Source organism: Galleria mellonella, unplaced genomic scaffold (genome assembly GCF_026898425.1).
Source record: "Galleria mellonella isolate WM207_F2 unplaced genomic scaffold, CSIRO_AGI_GalMel_v1 utg352, whole genome shotgun sequence".
Taxonomy (NCBI): domain Eukaryota; kingdom Metazoa; phylum Arthropoda; class Insecta; order Lepidoptera; family Pyralidae; genus Galleria; species Galleria mellonella.
In genome coordinates this window covers 3590566-3615189 of record NW_026442084.1, presented here as the reverse complement: position 1 = coordinate 3615189, position 24624 = coordinate 3590566, and the positions used below count along the sequence as shown (strand labels likewise).

At 33.8% G+C, this 24624-nt stretch overlaps 1 protein-coding gene and 1 long non-coding RNA gene across 2 annotated transcripts in view; one reads left to right on the top strand and one right to left on the bottom strand.

Moving 5' to 3' along the window:
- Positions 1-24624, top strand: part of LOC113519427 (plastin-2) — a 64287-nt gene that overhangs the window by 20657 nt on the left and 19006 nt on the right. Inside the window, exons 2-3 of the mRNA XM_026904530.3 lie at positions 21359-21445; positions 22078-22221. Coding sequence (XP_026760331.1) covers positions 21359-21445; positions 22078-22221 — 231 coding nt within the window. The remainder of the gene's footprint in view (positions 1-21358; positions 21446-22077; positions 22222-24624) is intronic.
- Positions 125-20863, bottom strand: LOC128201138 (uncharacterized). The gene is made up of 3 exons (XR_008253090.1): positions 20709-20863; positions 996-1170; positions 125-705 (listed from the first exon to the last, which is right to left on the bottom strand). It is a non-coding gene; the product is annotated as an uncharacterized LOC128201138 (long non-coding RNA).

The window sequence follows — 24624 nt, the reverse complement described above, 5'->3', positions numbered from 1 at the left end:
TATATATATATATATATATATATATATATATATATATATATATATATATATATATATATATATATATATATATATATATATATATATATATATATATATATATATATAATTATTAGACATTATTTATGAAAATTTACGTTTATTCCTACATAATCATTGGGGTCAAACTTGTTTTTAACGACACTAATAAAGGAATTGACCTCATTCGGTCTAATCTCCACTTAATTGTTTATTTTATAACACAATACTGCCAACACTGTTCTGCATGTTATATTATTTGTCTCTGCGTTGTTGTCCACAATAGTCCAATATTGGACTTATACCTCTCTAAAACTCCACTTTGTATGGTCCTGTGCTTTATGTGGGTAGTTTATATTATATGGTAGTGTTATTATTCTCAGAAATACACATTGTTGTATTGTTTTCTATAATTATCACGAAACTGCATCCCGTATCCGCCAGGGATGATAAGTTACGACACACAGATACAACATTTTGGCATTTTGTGTTGGTTTGTAGTTGGCCTGGGTTTATTAACAAGGTAGCAACAAGATTTGTAGAATGTCTTGACCTGAGTCTAAGCCTGGGCTGTACTGCTGCACTATTGAGCAAATGGAAATATTAGTCATCACTTGCCTTTCTGTCACCAAATAATTTCTAATCAGAAAATGCTGAAGAAATCTTGAACTTTTTTCTCTTGATTGCCTTTAATTGATTCAATAAATTTAATTAGTACGCAGTGTTGATCTTTGTTACGGTTTTAAAAAGATTTTAACTAACAATTTTATTTCTGATGATTATATTATTTTTTGTTTTAACGTTCTATAGAACGTTAAAGCTAAAAATACAGTTAATATTATAAAGAGGACAGATTTGATTGTTTTTTTTTTTTTAATATATAAATTCTAAAAGGACTCGACCGATTCTAAAAACTTTTTCACCTATAGGAATATCATTTATCAGCGATTAACATGGTCTATTGTTTTGACACTTACTGTACCATCTTCTATCAGTTGCCGATTATCAACAAAGCTATCATAACTTTATAGACTGCCGCCGGAGAAGTGATCTTGTGTTCATCCCTTGCCAGTATCTAAGATTTTTTAGTCAGGAAGTGCGTTTTCGTCCACTTGGACGCAAAACACTTGTTTTGCGATCCTTTATCGTGCCCTGGGAGATAAATTGTAATAAGCTATAGGTACTTATCTGTCATTCTGTATTATACGACCCAGATACTAGTGATTACAAGCAATTGTTATAAAGAGGTTGAAAGTCATTATTATTATTAATTACTAACGCTACTCGTGTAAAAGTAGTCCTGTCTGGTTTTGGTTTTAATATTGCCAGACGGGGGCTTTTGCATGCTCCCCGAAGTGCAGAGCAAGTACCAACCTATTTTGCTATATATCTGTAGAATAAAATTATTCAGTAACAAAAATTTACCTTTTACTATATAAAAGGTCATAAATATTAAATGTTGATGTAAAAACCCCAATTACTGACTGGCACTCATGCTCGCAATGGACTAATAATTAATTTATCGCTTAGTCATGCATATTTTAATAGTTTATAATGTACATTATGTGATTAATACCATGTTTTAAATAATACATGTAATTATTTAAAACATGGTATTATATTAAATTTTGCATGCCTTTCTCTGATCACAGATACAATCTTGAGTAAATTTTTTTTTTTTTGCTTTAAAATATGAAGACATTTGTTATAAAGCTATGTCTAACCTACTATACTGTACTAGATACGCTTCCACAAATATTCCTTAGCTTCGGATATTCACGATCGGAATAGAACATATCTACTGCTCTTTCTTGGACAGAAATTGTTATATTTATCTATGATTCTACATCCATTTTTCCATTCGCAATAAGCCTAGTAGTTTTAATACGGTATATAAATTTATTATACACTCTATTACAGTATTAATTTTTATTGTTGCTGTTTCCTACATGCAATTATATAATAAACACGTTATAAAATTATGTACATACTGTATTAATCATTAATTACCAAATAGCGCGGTTACCATTTAAGAAATTGGGCCTGTCATGTTTCTATTAGCTAGTTTTTTTAACCAGTTTTTATGGACGCTTAGACATAATGCACAATGGAATAGTGGCCGTGTTCATTGGCGCGTAAAAATACCAACAAACAAAATGTTACGCATTTTACTATAAAAATTTACTCGTCTAAATGTAGATACCTATAGCGAAGCCAATAGATTTTTTGCCTTGTTTCGATTCTGTGCTGGTAAATAGGGTCAGGTAGTGTAAGTACTTCGAAGAAAACTAAACTGAACTTAAATAAGGGATATGGACGTTAAATGTAAGTTATTTAATTTGAATATTCGTATTAGAATTAAAATGTGATTAATGAATTTAATAATAAAAAATATTAAAAGGAAAGTAAAGGAGCAAAAGTAGATATATATCTACTACCGTAAGCACTCAACCTATTATAATTCAGTATTCGGCCTCTGAAGTAATAATTTTTTAAACGATTTTACTTCTAGTATTCGTCTCTCTCTTTATAATGAAAAGAAATGAGAAGCACTTTTACATACATACAACTCAGCATAATTTTTATTAGTATGTAATGGTGCAGAAACAACTAAAATTTGCAGTTTTTGATCCTTTATGAAGCTCTTGAGAATCTTTCTAGCATTTAAGAAGGAACTGTTGCAAATATAGTTTTAGTTAATGAATATTTGATAATACTAGATTAAAGGTGTTACTAATATAATAACAATTTATTTGTTTCTACAGAATACATTGCTAAATTGTTTATTAAGGCAAATTAATGATGAATTTAAGTAAATATTGGTATACAAACAGCCGTTATGATATGATCGAGTGAATAATAAATTTGCCGTACAAATTTGTAGCGTGTCTTAATGTAATTACAAACTGATGGAAAATCTTAGATTGTGGATAGCTAACAACAATGTATCAATATAATCTACTAACGGTAGTCGACCAATGCTTCTGGCTACCCCACAGGGATCACAGTCGCTATTACATATCTTGATGGAGCATAGATTAGCAAAAATGTGTATAAAAAACAATCGACCAACTGTAGAATGACACGTTGTTTTTCCATACTGTACGAAAGCTTGAAACCATATACTTTAATATGTAGTATTAGTAATATAATATGATAACGAGAACAAAAAAAAACGGTTTGTGTTATAAAAGTCACCAATTACAAGATCAATACAATTGTACACCTTCAAAAAAGCGCTATTGTTTAAAATATGAGGCCGTTATTGTCGAAACATTTCTTGGGAGATATTCTGTCTAAGTCTTATTGATCTATGGAAAATTAATTCTGTCCCACAAGCATTACGTAAATCGAAACTTGAACAATCGATCAACTGGACTCGATATCGAATCGATGTAAATTTGTGCACACAACAATATTGCGAATTCGAGTTGTTGTTGGAATTTACAAAGAGGGAAAGGCAATTGTTGTGCAATTGTAATTGCATTTTAATCTAGATCTTAGCCGGTCGCCTGTTTTGCAATGTGTAGAACCGGTGGTGCCCCTATTGTCTTGCTCGCACCTTGACTTTTAGATTTCCTTACATATCTAAAGGCCTGTGTAGACGGTGAATATTTATTTGGTAACAAAAAAATCTATTGCCTGTAATGTAAATATTGCCTGGAAGAAATCGCTTTTAGCGATAAGGTTTCCCATTGTTTTCTCATTGTAATTATTTTTTGTAATTGTTTATATTTATAATAAGCTTACTACTGTAATCTTTTGGAGGTAGCAATAAAGAGTATCTATCTATCTAAAAATGTATTAAACTTTCTTCAATTTTTATTTGCTACGCCCAACAGAATTCATAAGGGGGAAAGGAAATTGTAAGCAGTGGGGTCTAGCAGCCCCATTGCTAGGAAACTATCGCCGTGAATTCCTGCCGAATTTGTCCCTATGGACCATCTAATCTGACTTCGTTCACATCTATGTATAAGTCATTCTCTGGTACGCCTCTAGCTTATACCAATAGAACAAGCGGGGTTGCTATACCAGTTTCAGCCTATTAAAAAAATAGAAATTCATTTAGTATTCGTCTCAAGTGAATTTTATTACAGCAAATGCGGACGAATCATCAGTTCCCATAAAGACAAAATCCCATTTCACCATTAACAGCTGGTCTAACAGCCCCGTGCGAACTTTCTTGCGCGGGCGCAGTGCAGCACATTCATACATGATGTTTACCGCTACCTTCCCATGCTCCGGTTCCCAAAGGTGCTGTTATTATTAAACAACGCTACCTGACCTTTGATGAGTGACAGATGTGCGCGGAATCCAGGAAAATGGATTTGACAGCAGTTTTCTTAACATAAGATCAATAGACTGGTCGATGTACATTCCATTGTTTCTGCTTACCCCAATGGAAGACAGGCGTGATGAATATGTATGTATGAGGCTACTTGTTAAATCTTAAACATACTAAATCCACTTTAATTGTTATTGTTAGATGTTCTTATTGTTAGATAATTTATTTTTATTTCGTTTTTACACATTTTTTGTTAATTTATTTGTTTTGTTGTACTATCATATTTTTATGTTATGCTTTTTTATTGTAATAAACGAAAGAACACTGCACTATATTTGATTAAACTATGTTGATATAAAAGCAGTAAAGGTCTCGAAATTAATAGTCACACACTGGAGTGTAATTTAGTGTGTGTTTTATTTCTTTAGGCGACATGTTCCTTTTACAAGCACCTACCATTATGAATCTTTTACTACAGATACTATAGTAAGCAATTTAACTTTATTATTATTTTGTTTGTGTTAATTTTAGTACACAATAGAAGTGACCCCTTAAAAAGCACATTATGTACTTTTACTCTGTTCACATCCTGAGTTAGGATCATTATGTCCTCTTATTTTAATCTAAAAACTAAACTACTGAGCCGATTTGGATAAAATTTCTATGGGACCAATCTGTAACTATGTCCTTTCAGATAAAAAAAAAATATTTTCCCAAATCGGTTTACAACTGATGGAGTTATGAGGTAACAAACCTAAAAAAAATACAACTGAATTAAGGACGTCCTTGTTTTTTGAAATCGGCAAAAATGATAAAGACTTAACGGCATCTAGTAATAAAATGCTAAAAGCAATCGAGGATACGCTGAATGTGGCACTAGTAATAATACCCATCTAGTCACGCTTTGGGAAGCGTTAGAGAACTAAATTGGTACATTATATTATACTCGTATACATGTCCTATCTATTAGACAATAAAGATAAACCCTATTATTTTGGACCGCTACGTTTATGATTAGGTTTATTGACTAAACTGTTAGCTATAAAGAGGTAATAGGCACGCAGATGGACAGTTCCTGTGACCGTGGCGTATGTATCTGTATACCTTACTATCTAGACTAGGGCTGTCCAAACTAAATAGAATCTAGGGCCAATAAAAATAATTAAATTTATTTAGGGGCCGCAAAATATTTGTAAAAACAAAATGCAGCTATAATATCATTATTTTGTTATTGTATTAATTTTTTATTAATTAATCTTTTACAATTCTGTCAACATCAACATCAATATTGGTAGTAACTAGAAAAGATTTGGCGGGCCGCATCAATTCATGCTGCGGCCCGCATGTGGTTCGCGAGCCATGGTTTGTACAATTTTAGTGGAATATTACAGAATCAGCCATAAAGCCGGGTTTTCTATTCTATCATATATGATATATTTTTCACTATCTTTCTTCCTGGCTTTGCTTGCTTAGAAATGAAGCTAATTCTATATGTGTTAATAGTTCGCTAGCTTGTCTGAGCGTTAATAATTTAGTCCAACTGTTTGAAAGTTCGTGATACCAAACGCTATCTATACGAGTGTACATTATCAATACCCGGTAACTAATCTCACACTGATACGATGCGACGTTGAAATTTGATATTAGGAAATGGCTATCATTGAGTATTGTTCACTGTATCTTAATCGTGGCCTAGAGGTATCCACGCAGTAAATATAATTTGTTTGTATAAGTTAACATTATTTTTTATTTAGAGACTAATAACATGGATGACCTGCAAAACACAGAAATGACTTTAAAAATGCCTGATTTGAAATTACGTTATATTTATGTACTTGCGATCCAACCCGACTTCCTTTAGTAGATCTCTACTTTTTTTTTATATAAAATATATATATAAAATAGTCCATGTTATTCCCTGATAACGTAAGTTTCTATAGGTGAAAGAATTAAAAAATCTGTTCTATTGAGTTTATACATTTATAGAATTTGTCCATTACAAACAAAAATTCAAATCTTTCCGATTATTAGAATAACATTTGTACAATACTATTGACAACCAATCTTTTTTTTTTTTTTTATACAACTTAGAATGGCAAACAAGCTGACGGCCCACCTGATGGAAAGTGGTAACCGTCGCCTATAGACATGAGCAGTACCATGGACATAACAGAGTATACTGTTTCGCCCATGATACCCCCATGCGTTGCCATTCCTGAGAACTCAGGTATTATTCCTCTGTACTGTAAATTAACGCCATATCCCACCCTTCAAACCGAAACACAGCCATGCAAACACAACATAAATGCTTCACGATAGAAACACGAATGGGACAGAGGTACCCAAGCAATCGACTTTTGTACAAAGTCTCCCTCTAGTAATTACTTACTTACTTGAGGTACTTTTCTCATTATAATAATATTATAGAGCAAATAATAGTTTAGATATAATCTGTAGGTTGTTTACCACACAGGTTTTTAATTAATTTTTAAGTCAAACATACGACTCTAATGTTATTCTTACTATTATGGATTGAGTTAAGAATTTTTGTTTAATTACCTATAACGTTACTAACGGATTACCTTTATTATATGATTTAGTGGGTTTAAATTAAAATGAATAGCTAGAACGAAATGAATAATCCAAAAACAATACACAAAATTATTGGCGAATCCAGTCGAGCAAGAATATTCTTAGCACATTTATTGCCGTAAATAGATATCGCAAATGATTTTAGACCTAATTTAGACTCAGGAAAGCCTACATTCCGATTCAGCGTGATTACATCAAATTTATATTGAACAAAGTCTAGAGATATAAAACAGATGTAATTGTTTTTTTTATGTGTTTAGTGTGGGAGCATTTATGCTATCAATACACATATATATTTTGTTTTGTAAAATGAAGTAGTTGAGAAGTGAGACGTTTAGTTTTTATCTATTATGCCTTATATAAAACTTGCAAATTGGTCTGTTTGTGGTTCTCAGCCACGTCTTTACATATTGACATTAAACAATAATTGGAGGACTATAGGAAGACGAGGACTGTTCGTTAAAATTCACTTTTACCCTTTTAGAATTCTAGTAAAGTGTTTTATATTTCAAATGTATATAGCACTTTACTCTTCGTATGAGTAATCGGTATTCATTTATCTTTTAATAACTCTCATAATTATTATTTTATTGCGTCGTGGAATGCTGTTATGCGCCACGCGTCTGCCAAGGGCATTATGTATGCCTGTCTATGACATCATAACATATAAACCGTGCACGTTATTAGTTCGAACCATGCGCCAGTTGAGGGGTTTCGTTCCATCCTCAGGGGATCTATGTGATGAGTCATTTAAAAGGTTACCAACTTGTATTACAATAGACGTGGCACGTATGGAATATTTTTTATGAAGGTGATTGGAGACTGAACGCTACTTATGTTACATTTCTAATTAAGGTCTTTTACTTTGCTTTTTTTTGGTACTGGGCTGTGCCTTATTGCAATATACCATTAGGAGCAATTTGCTAGTAGTTTTCGTGCATAGCAGGCGGATTGGCAACCGCAATTTGACTTTTCTGCTACCCAACCCTCGACCCTTATACGCCTCTTATGACACCTACGGGAAATGAAGAGGTAGTCCATTCTATGCCAGGACCACATGACCAAAAATAAATACATTAAATACATGTATTTTGCGGCATTTAAAAATTTATATTTATATATATTTATTAAATCAAATTGCCGATGGAGAGTTGCACATAATTCCATTTAAACATTTTACATCAATAAAATACAACGGAACATACTCCTATTTGAAGTCGGTTAAAATATCTATCAATCTTTCTGTAAAGATGTGTAAAATATGACGTTGCTAATTTATCTTTTTATATATAATATACATATTGTATATTGATATTGTTGATATCAAAATTGCAATTAAATTTTATCTATGTTTATTAATCAGTTTATGTATTATACAATTATGTATAAATTACGCTGATATGAAAATTTTAATTAAAAATTAATAAACAAAATTGCCATTATTGACTATTTTATGCGTTAGGTATTATTAATACATATCAAAAATGTAAAATAATTATCTTAATTCTTGATACTATGTTTTCCCATAGATTGGCTGGAAATGCTGTATATCCGTATTTTGTACCATATTTTTTAAATATGACTAACAAATAATAAATAAATATGTATACGTCTAAGTACATACCTTCGTGACCTACAGCAATGGTACGAAGATAAATCTAAAGATTTCAATACAGGCGCCCCTTAGCTTTTACTTCAGAGATTACATTAAGCGATAAATCTGTAAAGATTGATGTTCAAGTGACATTCAATGGTGGCCGTGGCGGGTCAGTGGACCCCTAATCGCATAAGTATCGGCCAGGGTCGTTGACCCGCCGTGTACTGAGCTACTATATACGGAGATCCCATATTCGGCGGGTACAGTGCTCGCAATAGTAACTGTCAAGAACACTTACAATCCAATCATGTGTTGGATTTATTAATTTATTATTAAATTATTCTTAATACTTCCTAATACTATAAATATGAAAGTATTTGTTGGTTTATTTCTGTCTTAACAGACATACCGTGTTGTTAGGATATGGAAAGATCGAGAAAGAAGAGATTGTTGGTAACGGAACTGTCTACTAATTTCATTGCTAGCAATATACTCTATCAGATCCTCCGTCCTCCTGTTTTCCCTGGAAGTCATCGTGATTAATTCTTGATGAATTCGTTTTGTCAGCTGACCGGATTTCATCCTCACCTATTATTTTTTTATTTTTTTTTACTTAAAATGGCAAACAAGCTGACGGCCCAACTGGTGGAAAGTGGTAACCGTCGCCTAAAGACATGAGCAGTACCACGGACATAACAGAGTACACTGTTTCGCCCATGATACCCCTCATGCGTTGCTATTTCTGAGGACTCAGGTGTTATTCCTCTGTACCCAGTAAATTCATGCCATATTACGCCTATCCTTCAAACCGAAACAGCAATGCAAACACAACTGCTTCACGGTGGAAACACGAATTGGACAGAGGTAACCAAGCAATCGACTTTTGTACAAAGTCTCCCTCTGGTGACCTCACCTCACCTATTATACCTCACTGGTACCCCGCCAGCTTATACCGATAACGCAGGTATACCATTGTATTCTCATCCATAAAAGAACCTAATCTTACCTCTCTGAATAGATATCAGTGATAAAATATAGTACGCGCCAGGTTTGTGTGATTTGTATTAATCTATGTTGTCGACTAAAGTGTTAGCTACCTGCGGTTATTACATGCCTTGTATGTTTTTGTATTATGGTGTGGTGAGTTAGTGAGGATTTGTACAACTTCCGGGTTCGGTATCAACGGCCAAAAGATTGTGTTTTTATACAATGGTAATATTTAGATGTGTATATATGTATATTCGGATCTGTGTGTTTCATTAATTTAACTTTTTTTTAAGTATACTTAAAATAATATGTATTATTTATTTATATTTGTTTTGTACACATTAGAATGTGTCTACAAGGCAGACTTAATGCCTTATGGCATTCTCTACCAGTCGACCGTTACGCTAAACATAGAGAGTAAATGGCATTGTATTGATCTAACAAAATCATTTTGTAAATGAAATTAATATTTTGATAAAGAATAACATTAATATGTGTTTTTAAAAACGTTTATTACATCTAGATAGGAAAAACTTCAAAATAATGATAAAGACAATAACGGGCCATTGTCCATTAAACAAACACAATAGGAGCCACAGACAGCCCTCTATCTATCTCGTTTAGAAATCCTCGGAACGGTGAGGTCGATCCATGAGGCCTGTGAAGATCCCAGGAAGCTTCTGTGTTTCTGGGCGGAGCTAGGTTGGCTGTACTAGCCACGACTCATACTCACAACGGCCCAAATGAGAGGCTAAGTGCGGAAATATCCTATTTACATGTGTTAAGATAAATGAACATACAAACATATAGAATTAATGGGTATATTACATGTTCATTTGATGTTCTATAGCCTACAATTATAGTTTGTTTCACACTAATACACCTTGTGAATACTGAACTAGAATGCGACCACTTTAGACGTGGTTTTAAAGTGGGTGTTACTTATATGACTTATAATGATTTAGGCGTTGCTCCGATTATATAAAATCATTTTGTATATAGGTACAAGATGTAGATAGGCATATCTTTATGGACCTACTAGAATAAAAAGTAGCCTATATTCTTTACCGTCCCATACATGCATGTAGAAGTAAAAAACGATCCTTGCATTTTGAAATAATCATGAATAATTTAATAATTAGCACATATAATCTTTTAGAGGAAACAATAAAGAGTATCTATCTATTTAACCAGTACAAATGAATAAATGGAATATTGTATACATTTTGCAAACGTGTGTAAATATGGAAATAGCCAGGCAAATGCATTCCGTAACATCGAAGACTGACTCCCGTTCTTGGTCATTGCTCTTGACCTTTCAACAATTACACTCGGTTCATTCAACGTTATAAATATTAATGTTTTAAAACCAGATCCTTACCAACATAAAGTGAAATGTATGTTTATTCCTATCGAATCTTAACTACCGACAGTTAGTACGACTTTCATTTGTTAAATTTATGTACTGGCATTTATCACACTTGTAATTTAAAAGGGATGAAGTGATAGCAACAATAAGATTAAAATATAATAAGAATTACGTATGTAAAAAGAGCACACTGTACACAAGTGTTGTTATTCTATTAAGGACTTGATCCACTACAATAATTTCCTCTTTATAACATTAGTATAGAAGTATGTATTGTGAATTTTGATTGTGAAATTTGTACTTGTATTTTTTTTATTGCTGACAATGGAATGGTAACCGCACTCGCGCTATCGGTATACGCTGGCGGGGCACCAGTGAGGGATGATAGGTGACGATAAAAGCAGGCCAGGCTCATCGTGACGAATTCCACTAGAATTAACCACGATGGTTTCCAGGGGGAACCGCGTGAGATAAGAATGAACCAGAGGGAGACTGTATAAAAGTCGATTGCTTGGGTACCTCTGTCCCATTCGTGTTTCAACCGTAAAGTAGTTGTGTGTGCATGGCTGTGTTTCGGTTTGAAGGGTGGCATATGGCGTGAATTTACTGGGTACAGAGGAATAATACCTGAGTCCTCAGGAATGGCAACGCATGGGAGGTATCATGGGCGAAACAGTATACTCTGTTATGTCCATGGTGCTGTTCATGTCTATAGGCGACGGTTACCACTTTCCATCAGGTGGGCCGTCAGCTTGTTTGCCATTCTAAGTTGTATAAAAAAAAGAATAAGATGCCTAGTGTTTGCCGTTTTCGCGGAAGTGTATGACAAATGCTATACTGGAGTAACTAGAGTCATATTCAAGTTTCATTTCTGACGCGCTTGTAACATATTTTCCTCATTTTTTTTTTATTTTAACTACTTTTTTTGCCCGTTTCTTTATATGCGTGGATTTCAGAAGTAGGAAAACCAATGAAATAGATCACTTGAAGATGGCGTATCAAGATGAAGTATACACCAGATTTTAAGTTAGACCTTCAGGAACACAACAGTCAAAATCATATCCAATTTGGTGCAGTAGTTTTTGAGTGATACTTGAACAAACATACAGACAGAGTGGCAGATAAAACTTGCAAAATTATTGTTTTGCCATCTATTAGTCTTATAAAGACCTCTTATATGAATTTTTCTTAAATGTTTCCCATATAAAATTTTACTATTAGTAAAATTCTCAATCTAGAATTTTATACTACAATACGAGGTCTGTCCGGAAAGTTCGTATAAAAGTGTTCTGGAATGCGAGAAAGAGGAGTGGGGAGGCCAGGTAAGCGCAGGACCCCTTCCTTATGTCCCTAACAATGCTTCAGTTCTGGTCTGACCGCCGTGCGGTGCGAACTGGCTTGTCACGCCATCTGTGAAGTTACCTCTTAACGAAACCCCGTCGGCATGGAGCCCGCTTCCGTTGAAGAGCAGCGCGTCGTAATCAAGTTTCTCTCGAAACTCGGCAAGAATGGCCGTGAAATTTTTGCCGATCTAATTCGATAAGACATCCGGGGAACCACGAACAAAAAAATCAAGAAAATCCCGCTCAAATGTCAAGACAATGTTGATTGTTTTTTTCGATGTTCGGGGGATTGTCCATCAAGAATTCGTCCCTCCAGGCCAGACAGTTGATGGAAAATTCTACGTCGATGTGCTCAGACGCCTCAAAGCTCGTGTGGCACGAGTTCGTCCAGAATTGGCGCGAGAGGGGCGTTGGATTCTTCACCACGACAATGCCCCTGCCCACACCTCTCTTGTTGTCCGTGAGTTTTTGAGTAAAAATTCCATTACGGTGACCGAACACCCCCCTATTCGCCGGATTTGGCCCCGTGTGACTTCTTCTTGTTCCCAAAAACCAAATTGGTACTTCGGGGGCGGCATTTGGGGGACATAAATGAGATAAAAAAAGCTACGACGGGGCAGCTGAGAAACCTACAACCAGAGGACTTTCAAGGAGCCTTCTCACAGTGGAAACGGCGTTGGCACAAGTGCATTATGTCACAGGGGGAGTACTTTGAAGGGGATAAAATTGATTTACCTGAATAATTGTAAAATAAAATTTTTAAAAAACTTTTATACGTACTTTCCGGACAAACCTCGTATATTTAACGTGTATTTGACGATGTGATGTCGATTCGTAATAGTGTAAACAAGTACATAATAAGGATATTATGTAAACATTTCTGTCCGTGAGTGATTCACGATTCTTGAATGAATCATCAACCCGAATGACAACGAAATCATGTTATGTCCATTAGTTTGGCGTTAGTCGAAGTGTATGTAACATCAATATGTATACTGTACCTCAAATATGATAATGGACTGCGCTGACGAGGGGCATTTATTGTGGACGAAATCCCCCTTTACTTTTGCTTCGTCTTTACAGGCTTTTAAAACCAACGAAAGATAAACATCGTTTATGACTGCACTAAAAATAAAGTATACTTTAGTTTGGTTTTTAAAAAATCTAAAATTCCATGTTACAATGCACGCTTATATTGTACGCCTAAATTTATATGAATAATTATTAATTTAAAACTATTAGCCATAAAATTATATGAATGACAAAAAGTCCGTCGTGTTCACAGGCCATTACAGTGTTCGTAGGAAGTAGACAAACTTGCTACCCAATTATAGGTATTTTCTTATCAGATATTATCACACTGAATTGAATTCATCGCCAAGGTTTTATGTCAATTTTGGTGATATTTACATAATATGCTAGTATTTAATTTATACCAAAATTCTTACTAGATTTTTTTCTTGAGTAAGTAAATCTTATTTGAGAAATCAGTATAGGGTACGATAGGGCTGATATATCTAAACAAGGTAAAAGGCCTTAGAAATAAAATCTCAATTAATTAGGATTTTTTTTATACAAAATATAATTAAAGACTATGGTTCCACAATAAAAACTGACTTTAATTGTGACAAAACTAGTTATTCTGGTTTAAAAATTAAACTACGGAATCGATATTGATAACATTTCTATGGGACGAATCTGTAGGTATAGATAAGAAAATATTTTTTCAAATTTCAAAAACTAACAGAGTTATGACAAAACAAATATAAAAAAAAATACAACCGAGTTGAGAACCTCCTTCTGTTTGAAGTCAGTTGTAAATAACTATTATTAAAATATTTAATTTTATTTATTTATTTATTTAGTGTTATTTCTTATTTTTAATTGTTCTTTAGTTCTTGAACAGGACAGTAAAGAAGATAAAGGCCATTTACATGTTAACATTGGTTTCTTATAACTGAGTACGTGTAAAGTATTACGTGTTCTCTGTTAACTATGATGTTGACATTGGTAACTAATTGTTTTAATTGTTGTAAAAACGTCTATTTGTACATTTTTGAAAAACATTTTCCTGATATGTATTTATTTAAAATAACTACTTCTAATATTATATGTTATTAAAATCAAGAAATGATTAGATATTAATTATGTATTCGCGTGGGATGGATTTTATTATATTTTTCTTCTTAAAATGTGTAGGCTTATTAGAATGTATTCTAGCTGCTTTTTATAATGTGATATACATATAATGTTGATGATATATATATATATATATATATATATATATATATATATATATATATATATATATATATATATATATATATATATATATATATATATATAATTTGACATAAAAAAAAAACAAGTCCTTAATTTTCAGATTAAAAAAATTGTTTCTATTTGTTTTTTTTTTTTTTTTTTTGATGGGTGAAAATGGTATGGTAACCCCGCCTGCGCTAACGGGATTCGTTGGCGGAGCACCAGTGAAGGGTGACAGATGAGAATGAAAACAGGCCAGTTAGCCCATCATGATGAATTCATCTGGAATTAATCATGATAGTTTCCAAGGGGAACCGCGAGGAGGTCGACCTGGTTGGGTATATTGCTAGTGATGGGATTCTCAGTCTCCATTACTAACAATCCCTTTCTCCCCTGTTTTTGTTTGTTTGTTACCTTGTAATTCCATCAATTATAAACCGACTTGGAAAATTATTTTTTTACCTAAAATAATGTACTTACAGATTGGTCTCATAGAAATTTTTCCAAAGTTGGTTCAGAAGTTTAGTTTTTAAATCTAAGTAACTGGTTTGCCACAATTGTAGTGAATGAATGAATGAATGAATGAAAATTTATTTCAATAAACCATAACACTTACATATACTAACATTATAAGTAATAACAACATAAAAATAAATAAGTAAATAAATAAAATATAGAAAAAAGTTTACATTTATATATAAAGAGTAGTAGAAATCAGTCAGTGTTATGGTAATGAAAAAGGATGCCAATTCAGCTTAAAGATTTTTTTTTTCATACAACTTAGAATGGCAAAAAAGCTGACGGCTCACCTGAGGGAAAGTGGTAATCGTCGCCTATAGACATTAGCAGTACCATAGACATAACAGAGTATACTATTTCGCCCATGATACTCCCCATGCGTTGCCATTCCTGAGGACTCAGGTGTTATTCCTCTGTACCAAATAAATTCACGCCATATCCCATCCTTTAAACCGAAACACAGCCATGCAAACACAGCTGCTTCACGGTTGAAACACGAATGGGACAGAGGTACCCAAGCAATCGACTTTTGTACAAAGTCTCCCTCTGTCTCCTCCCTCAGAGTTTCTGCAAAAGCAGAAACGCTGATTTTCAATTAGCACCTCATCACCTAGCCCGGTCTATCAAGATCATGGATGAGTAACACAATAGTAGTCTGTTTTTTTTTTTTTTTTTTTATGGAACATAATCCTATATCTAATAGTGAATATGATAAGAGTTTCTAATATGCTCGTCGAAATGTGGGTAACAACGGGAACTGGACTTATACATCTGACTACCCAGTTAGACATTGTAGTCGTGATATGCACCTTTGAACCTGTAAACTATGTCTCATCTTGTACTCGTATTGTTAGTAATATCAAGAGAATCGCTATAAATTATTAGAATTTACTACACGCATGACTCAACGCAATTGTCAGAATCATGACACATATTACGATGATAATCAGTGAATTATTTGTAAAATAATATATATATATATATATATATATATATATATATATATATATATATATATATATATATATATATATATATATATATATATATATATATATATATATATATATATATATAATTCTTTTAAATATGTTAATATTATTATTTATATTTTAAATCGGGTGGCTTGACTCACGCCATAATTATTATTCAATAATTGTATATGAGTCAAGCCGTTACTTTTGGATTATATCAACATGTATTGTATTTAATGTTTGTTATATATTGCAATATGCTGTTGATGTTCCTTTAAATAAATAAATGTCTGGATTCTCCGGTATCCTGTTGGTGTTGAGGCAAATGATAATTTATTTATTTATTTAAGGCAATTACATACATAAACTTACACCTAAATAAAGTCAACACGCTTATATCTTAATATCTACAAATTAGTTTGTAGTATACTTTTAATAAATCTGTAGAGAGGTCAATTCTGTACATGAAATATATTTCCAAAATAACTATCAGGGGGTGATAAGTGATCGATACTGATACCAAAAATGCAATCAATAAAATTTTTATCTGTCTGTCTGTATGTTCGTTATAGCAACAAAAACTATTCGACGGATTTTAACGAAACTTGGTACAATTATTCTTCATACTCCTGGGTAGGTTATTGTATACTTTTCATCACGCTACGACCAATAGGAGCAGAACAGTGAAGGGAAATGTTGGGAAAACGGGAGAAGTTACTCCATTTTTAAGTTTTCGTCGCTTGTGCAGCCTTAATGGCCACTTTTTAAAATGTAAAAATGTCCACCCGTGCGACGCCGGGACGGGCCGCTAGTATTATCTATACCATATGTATATAAGAAAGAAATATTCTCATTTTCTTTATCAAAGATAATAAAAAACCTGAAGATATATCAACATCTTGGTCCTTGTTTAAAAATTCACCAGCAGTGGAACAATTGCTTACAATATATTGATAGATACGTTTTCGCTACTGCACGCACGTATTAGATCGAGATAGCAATATCTTTTTCTTTTCCATATGTGCATCAACGAAAACATATCGACCAATAATCTCATTTACTATTAACTCCTATTAGTCTAGACAGGCTAAAGAAATAACTAGAAGACTTAATGTTCTGTTTCTGATATAACTTCTGCTCCAAGGTATTAGGGGCTTCTCTCGTGTTGTCCAAATTCAAATTACAAATGAAATATAATATTAATAATAGAGAGCACTAACCGACCTTGACTCGAAATTTTTGTTGGAAACAGAGCGTGTCTTAATTAACATATTGCATTTTAATGCCATTAAAGAGTTTCGTAATAATGTGGTGAACTTCACCTACTTCAGAGGAGATAATATGCATTATTATTATAAATAGGCACGTGATGAAAATATTCATTGTCTTGCCTTTGAAGGTTTGCTTAAAGTAAAATATGTTAAAAACGTTAAAAAAAATTATAATTCTCCATTTTTTTATACAATATAGAATAACAAACAAGCTGACGGTCCACCTGATGGAAAGTGTGTTTCCGTCGCCTATAGAAGGATGAGCAGTACCATGGACATAACAGAGTATACTGTTTCACCCATGATACCCCCATGCGTTGCCATTCCGAGGACTCAGGTGTTATTCCTCTGTACCCTGTAAATTCACGCCATATCCCACCCTTCAAACCGAAACACAGCCATGCAAACACAGCTGCTTCACGGTTGAAACACGACCTTCATATTAGCCGTCAATCTCCGACTGCTATTTTGTAACGCACGTTTTGCGACACATGTTTCACCTCTGAACGAGGCATTATCAAGCAAATTATTAAATACATACTAATAACAGTGGAATTAAACAAAATAATTCTAATCAAATAACTAGTACTGAAGTCCATCTGCAAGATAACACCTAGTTCACTAAAACCAGAAGGAAACTTTGTACAAAAGTCGATTGCTTGGGTACCTCTGTCCCATTCGTGTTTCAACCGTGAAGCAGTTGTGTTTGCATGACTGTGTTTCGGTTTGAACGTGGGATATAAATGAATATACATGGGTACAAAGGAATAACAATCTGTTTCAGTAATGGCAATTATAGAGTGTGAAAGCGTATAATGCAATAATATACTCTTTTTTTCCATGGATATACTGCTCTGGAATGCGAGATAGGCGACGGTTACCACTTTCCATCAGGTGGGCCGTCAGCTTGTTTGCCATTCTAAGTTTATAAAAAATAAAAAAAAAATATCACTGTACTCCAAAACCAATCCATCCACATATAGGTCTATTGCCTCCAAGAGTACAAATTCGTGCAAACACATTCAATGCAAGGTCTTGCTACCAAATGTTTAAATCGATAGCGTTAGATAGACCTTGTCATAATTATTCGTATTGTCATCCACTTAGCGCGGCTTTGAATGTCGGCGTATTAACTATTTTATTATCTGTGGCCACGTGGTTACGTCCGCAATATGTCTAGGCCACGTGCTATGTCATATCTTAGATATAGAACCATAGACAACATGCATAAATAATATTTAGATATTAACCATTAGCTCGTTGTATTAACTAAAATGCGTTATAATTCAAGATCTTGTTGCACAGTTATAACCGAAGATAAACTTGAGTTATTCTAAAATTAGTATAGGACTAACGTGGGTATAAATGATATACATTACAAAAGGAACCATCAAAATCTGTTTGTAATTGGCAATTATAGAGTGTGAAAGCGTATAATGCAATAATATTAATTTTTTTCTACAAAAAAGAAAATAAAAACATTTTAATCGTGGTAGAACCAGTTATTTTGATTTAAAAACTAAATTACTAAACCGATATTCTATGCCACCAATCTGAAAGTTTATTCTTTCAGATAAAAAAATAATTCTCCAAATTGGTTTGTAAATGGCGGAGTTATGAAATAGCGTATAAAAAAAATACAACCGAATTCAGAATCTTTTTTTATTTATTTATCGAAGAATTCATTATCAGTTCTGATGTTTTTATCGGTTATTAAACATTAACCCGTTATAATATAATCGAACAATTATAATGAAATCGAATACTACGTTTTATTTATTTTCAATTGAATCGAGATCTTGTTCCATAAAGTTATTATTATTAAACACAATCGACATTATGACTTCACATCTTCCAAATATATCATATCACATTATATCATCAATGAGTAATATGGTGTTATATTGATTTAAATTAAACAAACACGGTGTCGTTTGTTTAATTGCGGGACCGTTTCACTCGTCAGGTTGATTCGCTTCCTATTTATTAACATACGTGTACGTCGCTTTAAGTTATTAATCGTTTATAATTGAAGGTTATAAATAATATTTTATGATTGCAATAAATATCCGAAGAATGTAATGATTCGTTCCAGTACACCATATTTCCCACAATTTTTTAATACAATACGAGTTCTTATATGATTTGGAATGGTAAACAAGATGACGGCGTTCTCGGTCAAGGTCTCTTCTGGTAGTTTTTTAATTGCTAATAATTGGACGATACATTTATGCTAGTACAGATGTAATGGCAGAGTAAAAGTAGAAAATAATAATACTGATGAAATCTACAAGTGAGCCCATTGTGTCGTACTCACTGGAATTTCTCCATTACTAAATAATTTTCTCCTCTATTATTAAACAATCTTCTATAAATTACCATTATTCGGTAGTCGATTATGGGATAGTGCTCATGCCTATATTATTGATTTTCGCTGGCAGGCAATCAGGCAGACATTCAATTTCTTTAGACAGTATGAAAAAACAATTTTTTGAACGTGTCTCTTCACACTCCATCTAGATGTAATATGATCTAGCCACATGTAACATTGCCCACTAGTTTTTCAAGTCGATAAATTTTAGCGAATCTTCCACTACCATAAACGTACACGACAGAGATATTGAACGAGTTGCCACATAAAGGAGCATCAAGGTCGGTAATACTTGCATATGCGTTTATATTGTGGTCGGCCACCTCGAACGCACCCATGTGTACATAATTTACAGTGTATACGTTTTTACGGCCGGGCAGTGTAAAGATGAAAAGTTCGTTTATAATTTCCCTTTCATAATCCAATTAAATTTTAATGCACACTCCTATCGGTCACGTATTTTTACTCTGAGATCTAACCATAAAACGCATAATTAAGTGAAAGCGAATTTTGGTGTTTCGATAACCCTTGAGGCCGCAGATTACGTTACGCAAATCTATTTCTTTTTTTCATTTTGATCCGTTTTATAATATTTGACAGCCATCATTTAAATGTCAATTGAAAATAAATTAAGTGTTACCTAAAACTACTTTAAACTTGTCATTACAAGACGGCTCAATTTTGTGTTGCGTAATTTATTTTTAACTAGTTACTAGCTACGCACCTGTGACTTTTTTCGCTATTAGGACTATTTTACTTTGATTCTGACTGTATTCATTTATCAGTAAATGAGCTGTATTTTTAACGTGCATAGGGGGGGAAGGGGATTGTTAGTATTGCGGATTATCAGTCCCATTGCTAGCAATATACCGTATAAGGTCTACCTCCACGTGGTCCCCCCTGAAAACATTGTGCTGAATTCCTGGTGTATTCATCACGATGGGCTAACTGATCTGCCTTTTCTCACCTCTCACCCCTCACTGGTGCCAATGTATACCGTTAGCGCAGACAGGATAACCATTCCATTATCATTAATTAAAAAAAACGCGCATAGGAATCTAAGAGAGCACGTTTTTATCTATTTAAGAGAGTATTCTGTCAGTGAAATTAAAAAAAAAACCTCAAGGAATGTGGATCAATGAGAATCACAGCCCTCCACCTTCAACAGTTTGGACACGCCGTGTCAAAATTTTTTAACGTTTTTCTACCAACTTCTTTTATGTATAAATTTCAAAGTACAATTTAGTACGTGATTAATTAATCAATCAAACTGATTGACGGCTATCATTGCTGCAATAATACCTGCCCTGAATTTAATACATATTTATACATATATAATCGACTAAATCTAATCTAATCATAAAAGTTGTGACGTTAATATGTACTTTACATACATTTGAGTCAAGAAAATAAAAATTACACTAAAAGAAACTGACTCTAATTTTAACAAAATTTGCAAAGGTGTAATCGAAAAAATACTCATCAATATCAGACCAGTATTAGTGAAGGTATTTCTAAATATACTAATAAGTAACACAAGCATAATTGAGATCTTTTTGTCGCTTGGAAACAAAACAATACACATGTCTAAGAAAATACTATGATAGTACATACAAATTTCAAATAGACATGGTAAAAGTAAACATGTAATGTAATGTAAACATTAACATACGGCGTAGGCGCATCCGTATATTTGTAATTCTTGACTTTCAAACGTTACCTCTAAGGTCTAGTTTGCAATACATTAATTTTCTAATCTGTTTGTTTCAGTTGGACACATCCGGCAATGGTTATATCGACCTCAAAGAACTAAAGGATGCTCTCGACAGTGTCGGATACAAAATACCACAATGGAAGGTAAGATATGTTATTTTTTATACCACAATGGTGGTCTAACATACTGGCTAGTACTAATAGCTTGTAAAACTAGACCAAACTGATGATAAACGCATAACACCTTAGTCCTTAGGAATGGCAATATATAAGGAGTACCATGGGTACCATATCGTACTCTGTAATAATTCATAGTACAGTTCACATCTATAGACGACGGTTACCATTTTCCATCAGGTGGGGAATACTCCACCTGATGGAATGGGAACTTGGAAAGGCAACAAGCTAATGAGCCTTTTGATTTTGTTGCCTTTCCAAGTTCCCAAGATATAGACCCTTGCAACACTAGGCTTTAGACTAGTGCCAAACGAATCCATTAACGATAAATGTATTTTCTGTAGCGCAGAAGAAAAAAAAATCACACAGGATGTCGCTGTCTCCTTTCATCTCATTCACGCAGCAGTGATAACGTATCTATCATCAGATTAGTTTGCCGCCTATCTAGGGGTCTCACGTACGCATTGTTGACGCTATCTACATGTATATAGGCGACTGTCACGACTTTCCATCAGGTGGATCGTTAGCTTGTTGCCATTCCAAGTTGTATAAAAAATCAGCCATCTTTATTTTCGTGGCCTTTCACCGAATGTTTCCAGGTCCGATGCATGATCGAGGAGTACTACGACAATGGCCCAAAACACGGTCGAAGCGTCAACGGCAGCGTGAACGGAGACGCGCGCAAAAATGGGATTTCACTCAGTGAATTCGAGGAATTATGTGCCAATCTGAAGACGCAACAGGTGAGTTTCCAAATATTTATATAAATACAGATCACTTGAATGAATGGGACACATCGACTATATCGAATTAATTAAGTCGCTCTAAATATTAAACAAATACAAAAAAAATCTGTTTCGACTAAAAGAACAAAGTTAGAATGTAAAATTAAAACGTTTCAGCCTAATTCCACGTTTTTAAACGGCTACAAAAGGTGTTGTTACTCAAGTCGTCTGTATCTTTTTTTATCCGTATGTTACTATAACCACGCTGTCTGCCTGCTCGGTAAAGTTTTATTTCATGTATTTCTTTTATTCATCATCATCTAAATTTTACCCGTATGCTGATATAATTAATACGCTATCTCCCTTAGTCGCCTCTTTCGATATCGTAAGAAAGAGAAGAATGCTGACAAGTTGTATTATTTTTACTTCCTCACTGCACTACACAAAGTTATAAAAAGAGAGAGCAAACTTTAAGATAATAAATCTTTGTTTTTTTGTTTTAAGAGAGCAAACTTATGATTTCATAAATCTTTGTCCAAATTAGCTTTGTCCCGGAATGCGATTTGCCAAAATCGCCTTTAAAGAAAAAGCCAGTAAATGCTGCAAAAAATGGCCCACTTATATTCTTCACAGAAAATTAGTTTCAAAGCCAGTTTGCTTATGCAACTGGTGTTTATACCGCGTGTTCTGTTATTATATTGATTGATATATGACAACATCAACACGCTGTGAAATTTTGTCACGTCAACCAATTGAAAAGTCAAGCAGTCTGAACCCATTGACTCGTTAACGGCTTAACGACACTTATCATCTGATTGATTAAGCCTAACTTGCGTCAATAAAGCAATAAGAATATAAATTGATTTTATGAAAAGAAATTAGGCTCAATCTTGAATAATGTGATAGGTATAATGTGAATTAAATGTAAACTTGTTCTAACAATATATCCATAAACGAGAAAAAAATGTAGACTAAGTCGTTCGCCTTGCCAAATACCACATGTATTACAACTACAAGATTGGTTGAGCCCTACTATACCACAGGTATTAATATTCTGTGAGGGTATTTTTTTAATGAGTGAGAATAGAATGGTAACCCCGCCTGCGCTATCGGTATACGCTGATGGGGCACTAGTGAGGGATGACAGATGAAGACAAAAGAAGGACAGTTAGCCCATTGTGAAGTATTCACCAGGAATTAACCACGATGGTTTCCAATGGGAACTGTACGGAGGTGGACCTGACAGAATATATTACTAATAATTGGACCGCCCCGTTACTAACAATCTGCCCTCCCCCATGTGATTTTTTTCAATGGATGATAATGAAATGGTTACCTCGCCTGCGCTATTTGTGTACACGCAGCACTAGTGAGGTGAGAATGATGCAAAGAGAGTCACGAATTCAACAATAAATCAATCTCGATGATTTCCGGCGGTACTGCGTGGTGGTCGACCTGACAGAGGGTACATTGCTAGCAATGGAGCCGCCTCCGTTACTAACAATACCTCTCCCTTTATGAGTAATACTAGAGAAAAATTACAGTGAAATTATAGAAGATGGACATAAAATATTGTAGCCAATTGCAATGCTTGATGTGTTTTTTTTTATACAACTTAGAATGGCAAACAAGCAGACGGCCCACCTGATGGAAAGTGGTTACCGTCGCCTATAGACATGAGCAGTACCATGGACATAACAAAGTATACTGTTTCGCCCATGATACCCCATGCGTTGCCATTCCTGAGGAATCAGGTGTTATTCCTCTGTGTACTATGGGCGTGATCTATCTATCTATCTATCTGTTTTATATTATGTTCATGGTACATGTCTATAGACGACGGATATCATTTGTTATCATGTGGACTCGTCAGTTTCTTTCCTACTATATTTCTAATGAGTTGAATAAAAAAAAAACATTTTGTAAGTTAACTGACCTACCAAGAGTTTAAAGGCATTGAGCAGACAATACATTTAATTTTTTGTACTTCTATTTTGGGTTTGGTTAATGATATAATGTACTACACAAACGCATCAGCTTTAATAGTTGATGCGAATAATATTCATCGCCAGGTCAATGTACTACGGACAGCTACTTTCAGACACCTCATAAAAACGCAAACATAACACTTAACTCGTCAATGTGTTTGTGAATATAAGAGGCAGTTTTAAACTTGTGTGCGTTATCTTTACTCTAATATTATGGAAAGTGAGTTTGTTTGTTACCTCGTGGCGCCTCAACAGCTCAATCTATCATAGATTTTTTTTTATAACGAATTAATTAATAATAACAGGAACGGTAACCCCGTCCTCGTTATCGTTATACACCGGCGGGGCGCCAGTGAGGGATGATAGGTGAAAATGAAATGGCAGGTCAGTTAGCCCATCGTGATGAATACACGTGGAATTTAGCACGATGGTT